At 28.8% G+C, this 15,722-nt stretch overlaps 1 protein-coding gene across 1 annotated transcript; it reads right to left on the bottom strand.

The window, feature by feature from the left end:
• Positions 1 to 8,619: 8,619 nt before the first annotated feature.
• On the bottom strand, positions 8,620 to 15,464 carry LOC101237521 (guanine nucleotide-binding protein subunit gamma-e). Its single transcript, XM_065802661.1, has 2 exons — positions 15,207 to 15,464; positions 8,620 to 8,813 (listed from the first exon to the last, which is right to left on the bottom strand). Exons 1-2 carry the CDS (start codon positions 15,293 to 15,295, stop codon positions 8,681 to 8,683), a joined length of 222 nt encoding a protein of 73 aa, XP_065658733.1. The 5' UTR covers positions 15,296 to 15,464; the 3' UTR covers positions 8,620 to 8,680.
• Positions 15,465 to 15,722: the final 258 nt, after the last annotated feature.

Below are 15,722 nucleotides of genomic sequence, written 5' to 3'. Positions count from 1 at the left end.
AGACACAGGTTGATATTCTTTTGAAGAAAATTTACTGATATATGGGAGCCAGCATGTAATCAAGGGTTATGGTGGGTGACCTTTTTCAAAAATTAAATAAAACCGACGACTTTTCAGCTACTTTCAAAACAAAGTTCATCTGTTTTTTATATTGGAAACTGGAGATATCAAAAAGCCAACACCCTAGTGGCACATTTACATACATTATGTAGCTTAATTTGACCGTGCATTGAAATATGTTTACTAAACCAGATTGTTTACTAAATCCGAACTCATCTGTATTATAATTTTAAGACCGTGTATCCTGGTTTGAATGCCAATTTTAAATTAAGTGACATTCAAAAATGAGACCCGTGCAGCTTCTCAAGAAAATTTATTGGATTGCGATTGGAAAGGAGTTTGCTTGCGCGCGTATTTGTGAACCAAATCGACCAACTGCACGCATTCAAAAGGACAAAGAAGAAGTGCAGGAAGTTAAAGGTGCACTGGACAAAGTTTTCAAGACTTACAACTGGCGTGTTGTTCGAGCGAGTATTTATCAATTTTTCCGAGACAATAAAAGTAGTAAAAAATAGTTTGGTAAAGACTATAAAAATATAAAAACTAAATTTTATTATCAATATTGCAATATATTGCGATATTATTCCCCAATATATTGCCAATCCATTGCAAGCGATTGGCAATTTTGGCCAATTGTAGTTGCAATATTATTGCAATTTAAAAAAATGCCGATTAGTGTAGGTGAGATTTCTATTGAATTATTATGACATAGTAAACCATGTCCAATCAGAGTAACAAATAATTTTAAAATGTTTGTGTCAAAAAAGATAAAGTATGAAGGAAATCCATTTGAATTATTAACTTTTACTATTATTACTGTTATGTGATAACTTTTTTAAAGATGTTGATGTCAAGATGTTTTGAAGATGTTGATTTTTGATTGTGTAAAGTTAGTGGTTTCCGATTGAGAAGTCAAACCATTTGAAATGCAGAATAGGACCACCTTAAAAAGTAGCTGACGTAGTTGTTACTCTTATTTATTTGTTAATTAAGGTGGTACATACCTCAAAAAATTATATCATAAAATATTGGTTCTTAGTTATCTCTTTTTGATTTATTTTGACAAAAATAAATCAAAAAGAGATAACAAATTACAAGAAATAATTATTCTTAAAAATAATTGCGCAAATATAATAACTATGCAAATTTTTTGTTCCAATATATCTCTTTATTGCAAAAAGATATTTACATCAAACTTTGCAAACTAAGAATGGTGCAATGCATGTTCTGAACTAATAAAATGTTAATAAATCCAAAGTACAACTTTAATTTGCTCAATTACAATAATTCGGGTAATTTTCCTCAAAAAGAAGTACAAAAATGCATTTAAAGATAAGTAAAAAAAATTAAATAATATTTTTTTAGTTCACAACATGGAATTCTATATAAAGAATGAATCCTGAAAATTTCAATAAATTTGACAAAACAGATTTTAAGTTATTTAGGATCAAATTTAAAAAAATACAAATCTGAGAAAAATTCATTAAAAGAATAAAAACTAATCTAAACAATTACTATAAAGTCTAAAAAGTTCTAGAAGCATACATTTTACCTTCTGTAGCAATATTTTTATCATCAAAACTCTTTTTTATTGCACTGAGCTTTTTTCTTTGTTTTTTAACAATATCACTTGATTTTTTTTAGAACTTTTTATGCATCCTATATCATATTTATGTAAGCCGTATATGCAAAATTGACCAGGTTGCAAACCAAAGCTATGATAAACACTTAACAAACCATAATCACTTTCATTGAAGCATAGCACTGCAGATGCTACAGCTATATCAATTAATAACTTTCCTACAAAAACCTCTTTGGGGCACCATTTCCATATTAAACTATGCAAAGCTTCATTAACGTTTTGTGTTTCACCAGCAAGACAAGCTTCAAGTAAAGTATCATTGCCTAAATCTTTATTACTAAAAATATTTTTGATTTCATCTACAATAGCAGCAGGAATATTGACTTTACTTTTATATTGATTATTTCAATGTCAGTCTTGTATTTACACAATGAATTCAATGGACAACACTTATGACGTTCTTCAGGTGAAGCATTTCTGAATAGTGATAAATAATTGCAGCTATTGCCTTTTTCATGCTATATAAGTTTCCTTTCTTAGCTCTAATAGCACAACCATAATAGTTCTGAAGTGTGTTTATGACTTGATTAGTAAGACGATTTTTTCCTGATATTGTTTTCCCATCAGAAATTATTTTTCTTTGAGAGAGACTTTTATCGCATGTAAACGTGATCCCATTCTTTTCTGGACATGGCCAACACTTTCTTGTTTCTTTATTGTTAATCCAGGATAAGGGCTATTTTTAACAACATCAAGAAATGATTTACTGTCGCCATCACCCCGATAAAATAAATATCTAAGTTTTCTTGTAGTAATGGATCTTTGAAAGATTTTAGTATACCAGCAATTTCCATAGAACAAGAACTTCCTTTATGATTAATAGAGCAGTTGTGTTCTGCTTTCCAACAGTCATATTCAGAAGTACCTTTTTTGCATTTCCAATATTGGCACCGTTTACAACTTTTTGTTGATGTCTCAACATCTACACACTTACTGTTTAAAATAGCAGTAACGACTCCATTCATGGAGCTGAATCCATGACGCTGCCATGATCCATCAAAACTTGCAGTAACATTTTTTATAGCGAACTATCATATACTGAACATTCTTCTACCTTTCTCATTAATTTTTCAGACTCTGAAACATAAGATCTGTGGAGTTTTTCATTTAAAACATTGTAACATTTTAAAGACATTGGTTGAGGCATGTTCATACAATAACTAAAACGTTTGATAGCTAAAGGACCTTTTCCAGTTTCACGAAATGCTAAAACAGAGCGATAGTTAATATCATATCCCTTACCACATTTGTTTTTATTAAAACTCGTGTTTCCATTCATAGATACAGCAAGTATAAAAAGATAATCTTTTTTTTTTCAATATTATGATTAAAACCTAACTTTCCAAAACATATTGAACATAAGCCAACTTTATTGACAATGTCTTTAAAGATTTGAGTGTTAAAAAAAACATAGCATTCCTTGACTGCAATTTGTATTATCCATACCTTGCAATTTGTATTATCCATACCTGCAATTTGTATTATCCATACCTTGACTGCAATTTGCATCTAATTCATAATTGAATTCGTCATATTTTATTTTTTTAGCTGATGCAATTATACTTATTTCGGTTGTTTCTTTTGTTGTAGCTTTGGACAAACCAGAATTAATTGATTTTGAGTGAATCTGTTGCAATAAAATTTCTTTTTCTAGCTTTTGATTTCAGTTTTCTGCTAGTTGAGCCCATTATAAGTAAAAAAATTTGGTTTTATTCAATAATGAGACTTAACCACATTTGCACTACATGCGTCCAGTAAATTTATGAAAATACCGTGTTTGTGTCGCTTGGAAATATGTCTTTAAGTCAAAACAAGAAACTCTATAGGCTATAAAGTTAATTTCCATAATACATAAAATACATAAACATACATAAAAATGCATTGAAGCTTTTGGTTTTTCGAGATTGTGGCCAATAACAGTAACTTGAAAGTATTTTTTTAGAGTTTTTGATGATAATTTCTATTGTTAAAATCTTTTTGTCGTCAGAGATACTCATGTCAGACCTAATTATTAGCTGTGCTTTCTTTTATATAAAAAAGTACACCACTGCCTCGTTTTTTTGTCTTTGGCGAGATCATATTAACAGGATCATGTATGTTAACAGGATCATGTTAACAGGATCATGTATGTACAGGATCATGAGACCTGTAACAGGATCATGTTAAAACATGTAAGACGGAGATTATGGTTTACTATATATTACTATAGTATATAATTATATACAAAACTATTTTAAGTTAAAAATGGCATCATCATCATCAGTCACTAAGTTTCAGTTAAACAAATTATGCCGAAAATTTTTGAAGTTTCTTTTACATACATAAACTTTCATAGTTGTTTTTCTAACTCCTCTATATTCTAAGTCCTCTATATTTAGAATTTTCTTTAAAAAAAAGAAAAAAAAGGTCCTTTAGAAAAAAAAGAGGAGGGGGGGACACTTGCCTTCTTTCACCCCCACCCCCCAACCCTCCTTCCCCCCTCCCTACCGATGTCGTTGACGTTTTGAAATTTTGGGGCTAAAATAATAAAATTTATTTTTTCATCAAGAAAAATATATTAGCTCAAAATCCAATCCATTTTTATTTGAAAAAGAATGCATAAAAACATTAAGTTTTGATTTTATTTAAAGATGCTATTTTTGTGTAATACGAGCATGCTCAAATTACCGAGTGTTTTTCTTGGAAACTACCTTGTTTAAAGTCCTAAAATAGCAGTGATTTTAATTGCTTTTTGAATAAAAACAAAACATAGTAAAAAATTTTAATATTTTAATAGTATTAAATATTTTTCTGTAATTTAAATTCAAAAAAATTGAATTTTTATTGTTCAAAGGTTTGAGTTAATAAATATGAAAAAATAATGAACTAATTTTTTTAAATTTTTTTTTGTGGAAAACATAGTAGCATTGTTTCAATAAAAAGTAGCTTAAAATAATGATAAGTTTTGTTAATAACGAATCATTATATTCCAAAAATTAGTTCTAATTGTCAGATTGGTATTTTTTTACTTAATTAATGTTATTTTTTTGAGCTAATTTAAAGTGCTCATATTACCAAGTGGTCTTGGTAATATGAGCAATTTTGCTACTTTTATACAACTTCTGTATTTTTGAGAAAAAAATTTCGGGTGCCCAAATGTCTAAATGGACCATGAGTAGGGATCCCTAAAAATTATTTATTCGCAAAAATTTTGTATCCAGCAAAATTATTTTTGAAAATATTCCAATTTTCGCTTAAGGTGCTCATATTACCCTAATCTACCTTATAGTATTGAAATACTAATATTTAGTAAAAATCTTAAAAAAATAATTTATATATATAACAGGGCCGTACCGTAAAATTTTTTAGGGGGGCTCGTTTTTGAAAAAAAAAGGCAGTTTTAAAACACCAAACAAATATCTTACTTAATTTACTTAATAAAATTTTCGTGAAACATGTAGCTATATTTGTGTAAACAACGTTTCGTGTAATAATTCGTATATTTGTGAAAACAAAATTTCGTGAAACATAAGCTATATTTGTGCAAACAATGTTTACATAAACGAGTTTATTGTTCTCCGAATATTTTTTTCTTTTTTTATACTGCATAGGGGTATAAGCAAGTTTCTTGTTAGAAAATGAGTATCGATGCAAAGATTAATAATACTTTGATAAATGTTTTAAATTTTTATTCAAAAACTAAACATTTTTCATACAATTTTTAGGATGTAAAGTAAAAAACAATTTTGAGACTTGTTTATAATCAATAATTTCATTAGTGATGGCTAATTCATGATGGCTAATGAACCAAGTCAATCTGCAGTCATACTGGCTCTCAACCATGTTCTTAATCTTCGCATTGCTTAAAAGCTACGTTCACATTTTGTGGACCTTACGGGTAGTGTACATCCGATCTTTAGAAGCTCAAAGAGATTAGGATATTGATTTTCATTGCAGATTTTAATGGCTTTAGCTAGAGTATTAGGCCTATCTTCAGGTTTAATAACAGACCATTTTCTTTTCCAAAACATGAATTCTTGACCTACAGCTTCTGAGTTTGAAAGATCACTTTTATACATTTCCACTAACTCCTGGAAAGCAGTTATCTCCTCACTGCAAGTTATTGAGGGAACCAATCATAAAACCTTAGCAGCAATGCAATTTGTCGTTTGGAATCGTATTTTGATTTTTGAATTGATGGTGTCGAGAAAAAGTATAATCAAGGCCCGTATATAATATTCATGGGGACTCTCTGCATGTACGTTATTTTTGTAGGCCTGTCTCATAGTGATTCAGGGAATCGTTGGTTCTACAAATAATTTACTTGCCATACGAGTAGGTTATTGATAAATTGCGTAAGTTTCTTTTTCAACATTTTTCCGTAGATGGTTCAAATCGTCGATTGGTTCTTAAATGTTACTGTATGCATACACAATATCAGCCTATTGGCCTATCTTTTTCCTTGTACCTTCCAATCCATACTAAACTCTATATTGAACTGTTCTTTATTAGAGTGTATTCCTAAAATAATCTCTAATGCCTCTGCCATAAATGGTATAGCTAAATATCTTTAGGCATCTCTTTATGACCATCTTGTTTTGCACATCCCTATCAAAATCCTTTATCTTTCAGTTGATTTACAACGGATCTCTGCAACATGCTTCAGCAAGTGCTCTCTTTTCGGAGGGGTATTGAAATAAATGGATATATTTCTGTATACCTCCAAAATGTTATCAATGATTGGTATTTTTGATGTTGCAGCAATTGATAAATTCAAATTATGTGAGCTACAATGTGTTACAATTGTTTTTGGTGATCCTTTTAAAATATAGCTGTTAACACCTTTTTTTACGGATTGCATGTTTGGTGCGCCATCGTAACACTGGCCTCTACAAGAACTAAGATCAATTCCACTTTCCCTATAAAATTTCATCAAGCTTCCCCCAATATGTTTGCCTGCTATCCGGTCGAGATTCAAAAAGTCAAGAAATACTTCTCTAATTTCTTTTTCTCCATTTACGTATCTCATACATACTGATAGAATTTGTTGGTTTGCAGTTGTTACCTCGTCTGCTGAAAATGAATGTTAATTTGCAGCTTTCATTAATTAGCTGCTCTTGTATACATTTCTTTCCAATTACATCAATTAATTCATTTTGACTCTTGGGACCAAGGTAGCTGACATTTTTGCGCAATGGTATTTGTATAAGTGCATTAAGTTCAGCGTTATAGCGAGCTATTTCTTGCACAATTGCAAGAAAGTTTCCAGGATTACCTTTTTGGTCTAAGTTTTCCATACACTTTTCATAAGATCCACGAAAAGCAAGTCCTTGTTTTCCCATCAAATGCACCATTCTACCTAATGTTTCAACAATGTACGGTACATTTGTTGTTGGTTTTTTAAAGTGCTATCGCTTTGTAATGGAATGGTTTGACTTGGATCATCAAAACGACAGCAAATGCCATTAGTTTGTTCGATAGCTTCTTTATGGTCTCTATTGCCTATATGTAGTTTTTGTTTCTCTAAAATATTGTGCCATTCCTTATATCCACGGTTAACAAAACCTTTCAAAGATTTTTTTTTATCCTGCTTTAGAAATAAAGTGCAGTATATGCAGTAGACTGCGTCTTCACTTTTGCTGTAGACAAATCCATTTTGTAAATATTCTTCTTTACAAGTGCGTTTGCAACCATGTTTTAATATTTTGGGAAATTGAAAATGTATCTTCTGTTTTAAGTTATTCGTAAACATTTTGTATATTTCATGTGGAAATAATTCTTGATTTCCGCGCAAGAGTTCGTCAATATCATATCGTTTTTCTTCCTCTTTAAAATCACATTCTTTTAAATTGGTTCGTCTGCTTCGCATGACAAGCTTTTGTTAACATTATTATCATCTTTAATGACTTCCTCTTTTTCTTCTACTTCGGGTAATGTTTTATCGGTTACATTTTGAGAACTGTCGATAATAAAAAACGCTTGAAACGTAAATAATTAATAATATCAGATCTTAAACTAAAAGCAGATCTTAAACTATAGTAAAATTAAAAAAACTCGCGTAAACATTACAATAAAAAATAAGTAATAATAAAAATACATTCATAAAAAAATTTAACTTATAGATAATATCTATATCTAGTTAATATCTATATCTAGTTAATATCAAACTAATTATTAGAAAAAGAAGATCAAAATAACTTTTTTACTTAAAATATCCAGCTAGCGATTTGCATTTTTTTGACGCTCTTTTCTATCAGCTGCTCGTTTCCTAATTTGGTTAGGCATGTTACCTCTATCGTTTGCTTTTAAAAGTGAATTAGTATTAGTAGAGAATTGTAATTACATTATAAACTCTGGAGAGACTATTTTTCATTTACAAAAGATTTCACAATGCAATGACTTGTAATGGCGCCTTACGTTTGTGAAATAAAGTAGAAATTGTTTCATGAGAATGATTCATAAAAATCAAATAATTATCATAAAAACTTAGATTAAATATTTTGACATCGAAAAGAGTCAAGAAATAATTTTTGGCGCCAAATTAAAAAAGGCACTTTGCATAAAAAGGGAGGTTGATCGCACCCAACGATCCCCACCCCCCACGGCACGGGCCTGTATAATATCATAGTAATAATGATAAAAATATTAATAACAATAATAATAATAAAGTTTGTGTGGCATAATTTTTTTTTGTAATCCTGTGTTATTTATTAAAAAAATTTTTTCACTTTATCGCGCGTGAAACTTAATTTTAATTAAATAACAGGTTCTACTTTTTTTTTTGTGTGCAAATTCTACATAACTGTTTTTAGAAACAGAATAATCGATAAAATCTTTGTGGCGTTTATCTAAACATAATTTTTAGTTTATGATCTCCTATTTATTTCTATATATATTTGCTCCACAACAATGCATACATATGTAATAATAAAAAACAATTTGAGAACAAAACACCAAGATTATATGTAATTAACATTAAAAATATCTACAAAGCAGTTATTATATCAGCATACATTTAGATTTTTCTGCCCAAGGATTTGGTTTTCGTGCACCAGGCGTTACTAGCGGGTCGCTACCTTCATTTTGCAAACAAAACTGCACTATACTAAACGACAAATATATAAACGGAAGTCTTGACAAAATTTCAGCAAAAAAATTTGAAATATAAAACAATGTAAACTTAGCAAATCGTATAAATGATAATAGGGAGACCGGGTCTAGTTGCCTCTGGCATACTATTGAAACCGACGATATTTTAAATTGTTAAAACGACTCGGGAAAATAAATTATAATAAAAATAAGAAAATAAATTATAATAATTAGAAATTTAGTTTCATAATTTTTTTTGATTTTTGTTTTTGCAAATTTCACCCACTAAACCCAAAAGCATTTTTTTAAATAAAGGGCTGTCCATTAATTACGTCAACATAATAGGAGGGTTAGGGAAAAAGGTCTGAAATTTTTTGGCAAGGGGGCGGCGGGGGGTCAAGAAAACTTGACGTCAACGACGTTACTTTAGTTACTTCGTTACTTATCATGCATACTTACTTGTTACTAGTCATGCATACTGGCCGATAAAAAAGGTATCAAAATGAGACTATTACATACCAGGATCAGACGGCCTGCCTTTTGCAATCGAAGTTACTCATTTAGAGAGAGATCTTGGAGATCTCAAATGATCTTAAACGCAATGCTCAAGTTTTAGCAGCTGCGGTGAATGCTAATCGATCCTTTGAGAGGCTGAAAAAAACTATTCGCAGCCGTAGTTTTTCACTGCGGAAAGAAGTGTACACCACGTAGTTCGCCGTCACCTAGAGTACAATATCCAAGCGTAGTCACCTTACCAAAAGGCAGACATAGAAGCGCTAGAAAAAATTTAAAACCGTGCTAAAAAAACCATTCCTTAGATTAAGCATCGCACCGCCGAGCAGCGAAGAGTCACGTTAGGCGTAGATTTGATGAAGTAAACTTTCACGTATTATTCAATCGTCCTTCGTCGTCAAAGTATATTATGCTTGGTCATAATCAAAGACTTGCACAGCAAAGAGTACTCAATTGCATGCCAAGAGAGAAATTCTTCACAAACCGTGTTGTGTTGCAGTGGAATACCCTGCCGCAAACAGTAATTGACGCGACTTTCGTCAACATTTTCGATGAACATTTGAATTAATTAAAAAAGAATTTTTAAACGATAACTGGAAATTAATTCTCTCCACATATGTTTCCACTATTCTATTATGTTCTTAAAGTACGGTACTTGTGTAGCAGATGTGCACAAGTATCTTAACACTGTTAGTATAGAGGTGCCTGATGCAGCACATCTTTGTTGGTAATTTAAATATAGCGAACATTTATGATTTTTCAAAAGTCTATAAATTTATTAAGGTTTGTTGTAAATATTTTAAATTACTGACCACTAAAATTAACTGAACTAAACTTAAAAAAAAGAAAATTAGGCTGCGTTTGTAGTCTTGTGTTACATACTTACCCAACCTTTAATATTTTAATGACATTTTCTATATTCTACTTTTTTCAAACCGTGCTGTGCTTCAAAAATACTTGACACATACAGAACTAAATGAGCACACATAAAAAATCATTCCGCGTCACTGATGTATCAAAAAACCACTCTAAAAGTAGAAAATAGCTAACGAAAAACTCTTTAAACGATGTTAACTGAAATCGTCATCTTGCCCCGCATACGGGGCAAGATGACGATTTGAGTTAACAAAGTTTAAAACTTTAAGCAAAGAAAACTCTATGAAGCTATAAACGCCTCAAAAACCACCATCACAAATTCTTTTTTATTAAAAAAGTAATACAAATAAAGGTGTAACTTTTAAAACTAATAAATTATACATTTATATCGAAAATTGATATTTATATAAAAAAAAAAACACAGTAACAACCTAGTAATCAGTATGTAGCAAACTCCAACGCAACAAAATAAAACTATTGTCAAACAAATATTGTATTTCGTAATAAAATAATGACTGAACAATACAAGAATAGCAAACAGTAGAAGGAAACTTCCGTTTAATATAGATTACGGACAAGCCATCTTGCCCTGGTCATCTTGCCCCAGGCTAATACAATCTTTAAAATGAATCAGAATCAGTACATAATCAAATTATCATAGCCTAATATTTCTTGTATGGCTTCCAGTTTAATCAAATTAAATAAAAATTTCTCGCTTACCTTTAGCTGGTGATGTAGCGATGTAAGAAATCAAGTAAAACGAGGATAAAAAGTTTTTTTCTCAATGTCGGAAAAACTTTTTTAATACTTAACTTTCGTCACAAAAATAATATTTAAAAAAAAACCATTGATAAATCTAGTAAAATTAATCTACTTCCCTTTCAGCTAAAGTCAACTGTTATATTTAGTTTTGCTTAAGAGATAACTGTAGGTCGTCATCTTGCCCCATTCGTCATCTTACCCAGTGCTGTAACTAGGCAGGTGCAACAGGTGCACTTGTACAGGGCCCGTAGATTAGGCGGCCGTGAAATGGAACTTTAAACTGACGAAAATATCTTTCAATAATATCTATTGAATATAACATTGTTAAAGATATTAATTATGACGACGTTATAAATGAATTTGCGGATCTTACCCCATGTTCCCCTAACTATATTTTTTCAAAGTTTGTATTTGTTGCCCTAATGTAAAAACAAATAAAGATTTATGTAAGTACATAATCTACATTATATTATTTAAATGTTTATACCAGAATCGGCAACCTGCTGCTCGCAAGCAGGTTGCATACCCTGGTATAAACGTTTGATGCTAAAATTTCAATGTTATAATGCGACTCTCCAGCTCCGTGCACAAACACTTTTATAATAGTGAAATCAAGTTGTTAGTAGCTCTTTAAAAACTGGAAAATTTTTATAAATTACAAACTTTGGGTCTTCCGTCTTAAAAGATTACTAATCCCTTGTTTCTACAAATTATCAAATGCATTATTTTGTTATGTTAGACTTTTTCAGAATTAGTTTACCTTCAATGTGGAATTGGATTAGGTCTAAAGTTAAAGTAAGAAGGATTGGCACATTCTCGTTTTGTAACTCTGCACTGTACATAAATTATGATAAAAATATTATGATAAATGTCTAACATGATCTAGGAGTAGGTCTGTTGACGGGCAAGTTGGTTACTACCGTTATCCCTAATTACCTAAATGCTAACATTATCCATGCAAAAACAATGTATTTATTAACTTTTAGATTAATCATATATATAAATATATTTTAAGCTTGCAATTATTAATCGTAGTATAACAACTTAAAAATATAAACTTGTTTTGTAAAAGAAGGTCTTGAAGATCTTATCAAAAATTTCAATAGTTACGATTTCTTTATCATTGTTAGAATTTCGGAAAACATCGAGGAATACTCTCCTCCATCAAAGTTTTAATTTTTCTCTTTGTTCTTTTAAATTCCATAACTGGAACGATTTTTTTATTAACATAATATCGACTTGCAGTTCTTCAATAAGTTGAGTGAATTTAATTTTTTTAACCTTCTATCATGCACTTAAAGAAGTTTAAACCAATAGTGTTGCATGTAGTAATCAATTTTACTTTTTGTTCAGAGCAAGCCTTTGTAATTTTAAATGGCTACATATATTTAAAAAATGTTTATAAGTTAAAAGTTGAGCTAAGTTTTTTTTTCTAAACATTTTACTTTTAAACACTTTTTCTATAAGTTGTAAACTACTACTATTAACACTATTTAAAAATGTTTAATTTTTTTTACTTATTTTTTTAATTTTACATAAGAAAGGTGTCTGTGGGGGAGGGGGGTCTCTGAAAGTTTGACAAGTTGTTGACTAGGGGGAAGGGGGAGGTAAAAATTGCCGAAAAATTGTTGACGTAATTAATGGGCAGCCCCTAAACTTTTATCGCTTTATATTTTTTTTAACAGAACGGTTATTGAAAACACTCTAAAGTGATAAACCGATCATGTATAGTATTCATAATAAACCAATAGATAAAAAAAAATTTAATATTTAGATAAAACTTTTTTTTCTTCAAATTTGCTATATAGATTTGACGCGCACATATTATCAAGATGGCGGGCGTCTTGTTGAAACCAATGATATATTGTTAAAACGATCCGGAAAAATAAACACAACAAACACAGAAAAAGGGCAATATTGAAAAAGAAAAAGAAAAAAAAGAATATATATATATATATATATATATATATATATATATATATATATATATATATATATATATATATATATATATATATATATATATATATATAGTATATAGTATCATTTGTGAATGGTATTTTTTTAATTTTTTTTTCTCCTCATCAAACCTGCTATTTCCGTTATGATGTAAAAAGAAGTGATGCTCTAAAAGTTACTTTTTTGCCCGAAAACGCAACTTTTAAAAAACAACGCCATGCGCAGATCTTTTCTAAACTACTGTGATTGATAACATTAATTCCATATGATATTTAGGACTTTCTGGTGAAAACGTTTAAAGTTAGCCCTTTATTGTTTACAGTTACAGCTTAATGGCTACTATCAATTGCCAGAGTATTTTATTCTGTTGGTAATGTATTATTCATAATACCATTATTTGTTCCTCAAAGTATCAGCTCATTACAAAAAAATAAACTCTTCAAATTAGGATCTTAAGTCGGCTTTTTTAAAAACAGAGTTGATGAATTACTAAGAGTTTTTGATTTGTTTTAGTTTTATATTGCTGATTGTGAATAAATAAAGTTTTATTAATGCTGCCAGTTGATTAATATCCAATTTTGTATTTTTAAAGTTTATAAAAATTTATGTTAAAAGTAGTTTTTGAAAATTATTTCATAAAATCACTATTCTGCCCTCATAAACTAGTCGGTAGCCATATGGCTACTCTGACCAAAACCGGTAAACTTTTGAATATACATATATACATATATATATATATATATATATATATATATATATATATATATATATATATATATATATATATATATATATATATATATATATATATATATATATATATATATATATATATATATATATATACTTATATATATATATATATATATATATATATATATAAATACACATACATATATATATATATATATATATATATATATATATATATATATATATATAAATATATAAATATATAAATATATATATATATATATATATACTTATATATATATATATATATATATATATATATATATATATATATATATATACACATACATATATATATATATATTTATATATATATATATAAATATATAAATATATAAATATATATATATATATATATATATATATATATATATATATATATATATATATATATATATATATACACACACACATTTTGGTGAGTATTTAACATATAAATTTTTATTCTTTTAATAACTTTCTTTAATTTCATCACAAAAAATTCATAAAAATTCATAAAAATTCATAAAGATTCTTTTTCTTAGTTGTTCAAAGTATCCATATGGATATCATCAGTTTTTCAAAACCTGCTTATGTCAACAAAAAACAAATTGCAAAAAATGATTCAGCAAGTTAAATTAATAATTTGCACCAATAGAAATAATTTTTACTCAAAATAATTGTAATGTGATAATGATTAACGCACTTTGCTAACTTTCCCCAGCTACCAACTATTCCCGGTCTCCTATATATAAAAATGAGAAAAACCCAAATATTTATAGTTTTACTTCGGCTCAGCTTGGCTAATTTGGTTCAGATTCGTGTTTTGTATTTCAAAAAAACAAAACATTTTTTGCCCAAATTTCTTTTTGGGCAACGATTGTGATTATAATCATCAAAATTCACTTTTAGCTTAATTTTTTTAATTATTCTTTTTTATTTTTTTTTGATACTTTTAGAAATAATATGAAAATTGCATTTTTTTTAACGTTTAAACTAATTAACGTGAATTTTACATTTAATAACTCCAAAAAATAAGCTTTTTAATTTGACATAACTATTTAGGCGCCATAAATATACAGACCTAAACATACATAAATATACAGACCTAAAGATACATGTATATACAGACCTAAGCATTTTTAAATGAAACTTTAATTTAGTGAATGGATTTTGATTATCTAGTTAAAACTTTTTTTTCGTAATTTGAAACGTTTAAATATTAGACGTTTTATTTTTATGAATTGGCAATTCATCGCTTTTCAATTGAATGAAAAACCGTTTAATAGATTTTGTGTTGAAACTATTACAAAAACAGTACAGCCATACAAATTATCGAATCTTTATCTAGTTTTTTTTATTTTTTTTTTATTTTAGCTATATTTTTATATTTTTTTATTTGTTTACTATGTTTAGATAATCTTAGTGAAAATAAAAAATATCTAGATCATTTTTTGTTTTTATTTGTTTAGAAGTGAATCTTTTTTTTTCGCAAACGAACTTCAGCATTGTTAAAAAGTTCGCTGAAGAAATTATCTTGCAAACATTTTGTCTTGTTTTAAACCAAATAAAAACTACAATTTAAGGTACTCACTCGTTTGCAGCTTTTGATAGCGGGATTCGTGTCGCATTAAGTTGCGCTCTTAAACTATCTACGTTTTGATGTTGAAGAGATTTTTCCATGATTCAAGTGCGATGTTTGTACTGTGTAATTTTTTTCTGTTTGCTTTGCTGCTCCAGTCGGTAATATTCTTATTTAAAAATGCGCTAAAAGCGTCGTTGCGCAACTACACAAATTCCAATGAGACAGAAAGAGAGAAAACGCAGAAGCTTTTTAAAAAATGTTTACTTAAAAAGAAAACCACCTGGCTTTTTTTTCGATCAAAAAATTCAATAATGCACCACCAAAATTTCTAAGGAGTCGGTTTTTTAGAATCTATTAGCTAAAAAAAAAAATCAAATTTCAAGAGAAGTGCGAGGTTTATAAAGCAAATCTTTTTGATTCATTTATCCTTTGAATTTCTGAAAATCTGCTTACTTACAAAGGAACAAGCGAGATAACAATAGTGTAAAAAAATAATTAACAAAAAAAGTAAACAGATTTGTCAAG

This window comes from Hydra vulgaris, chromosome 08, assembly GCF_038396675.1.
Source record: "Hydra vulgaris chromosome 08, alternate assembly HydraT2T_AEP".
Taxonomy (NCBI): Eukaryota; Metazoa; Cnidaria; class Hydrozoa; order Anthoathecata; family Hydridae; genus Hydra; species Hydra vulgaris.
Note: the sequence above shows the minus strand (reverse complement) of the source record. Positions and strands in the feature narration are given on the sequence as shown.

What these genes read in the sequence shown, in the direction of transcription:
- LOC101237521 (XM_065802661.1), bottom strand. Translation starts at nt 15,295, where the DNA reads ATGGAAAAATCTCTTCAACATCAAAACGTAGATAGTTTAAGAGCGCAA. An exon ending in CTATCAAAAGCTGCAAACGA is followed by an intron (nt 8,814 to 15,206) that starts GTGAGTACCTTA and finishes AATTTTGTCAAG; the next exon opens with ACTTCCGTTTATATATTTGT.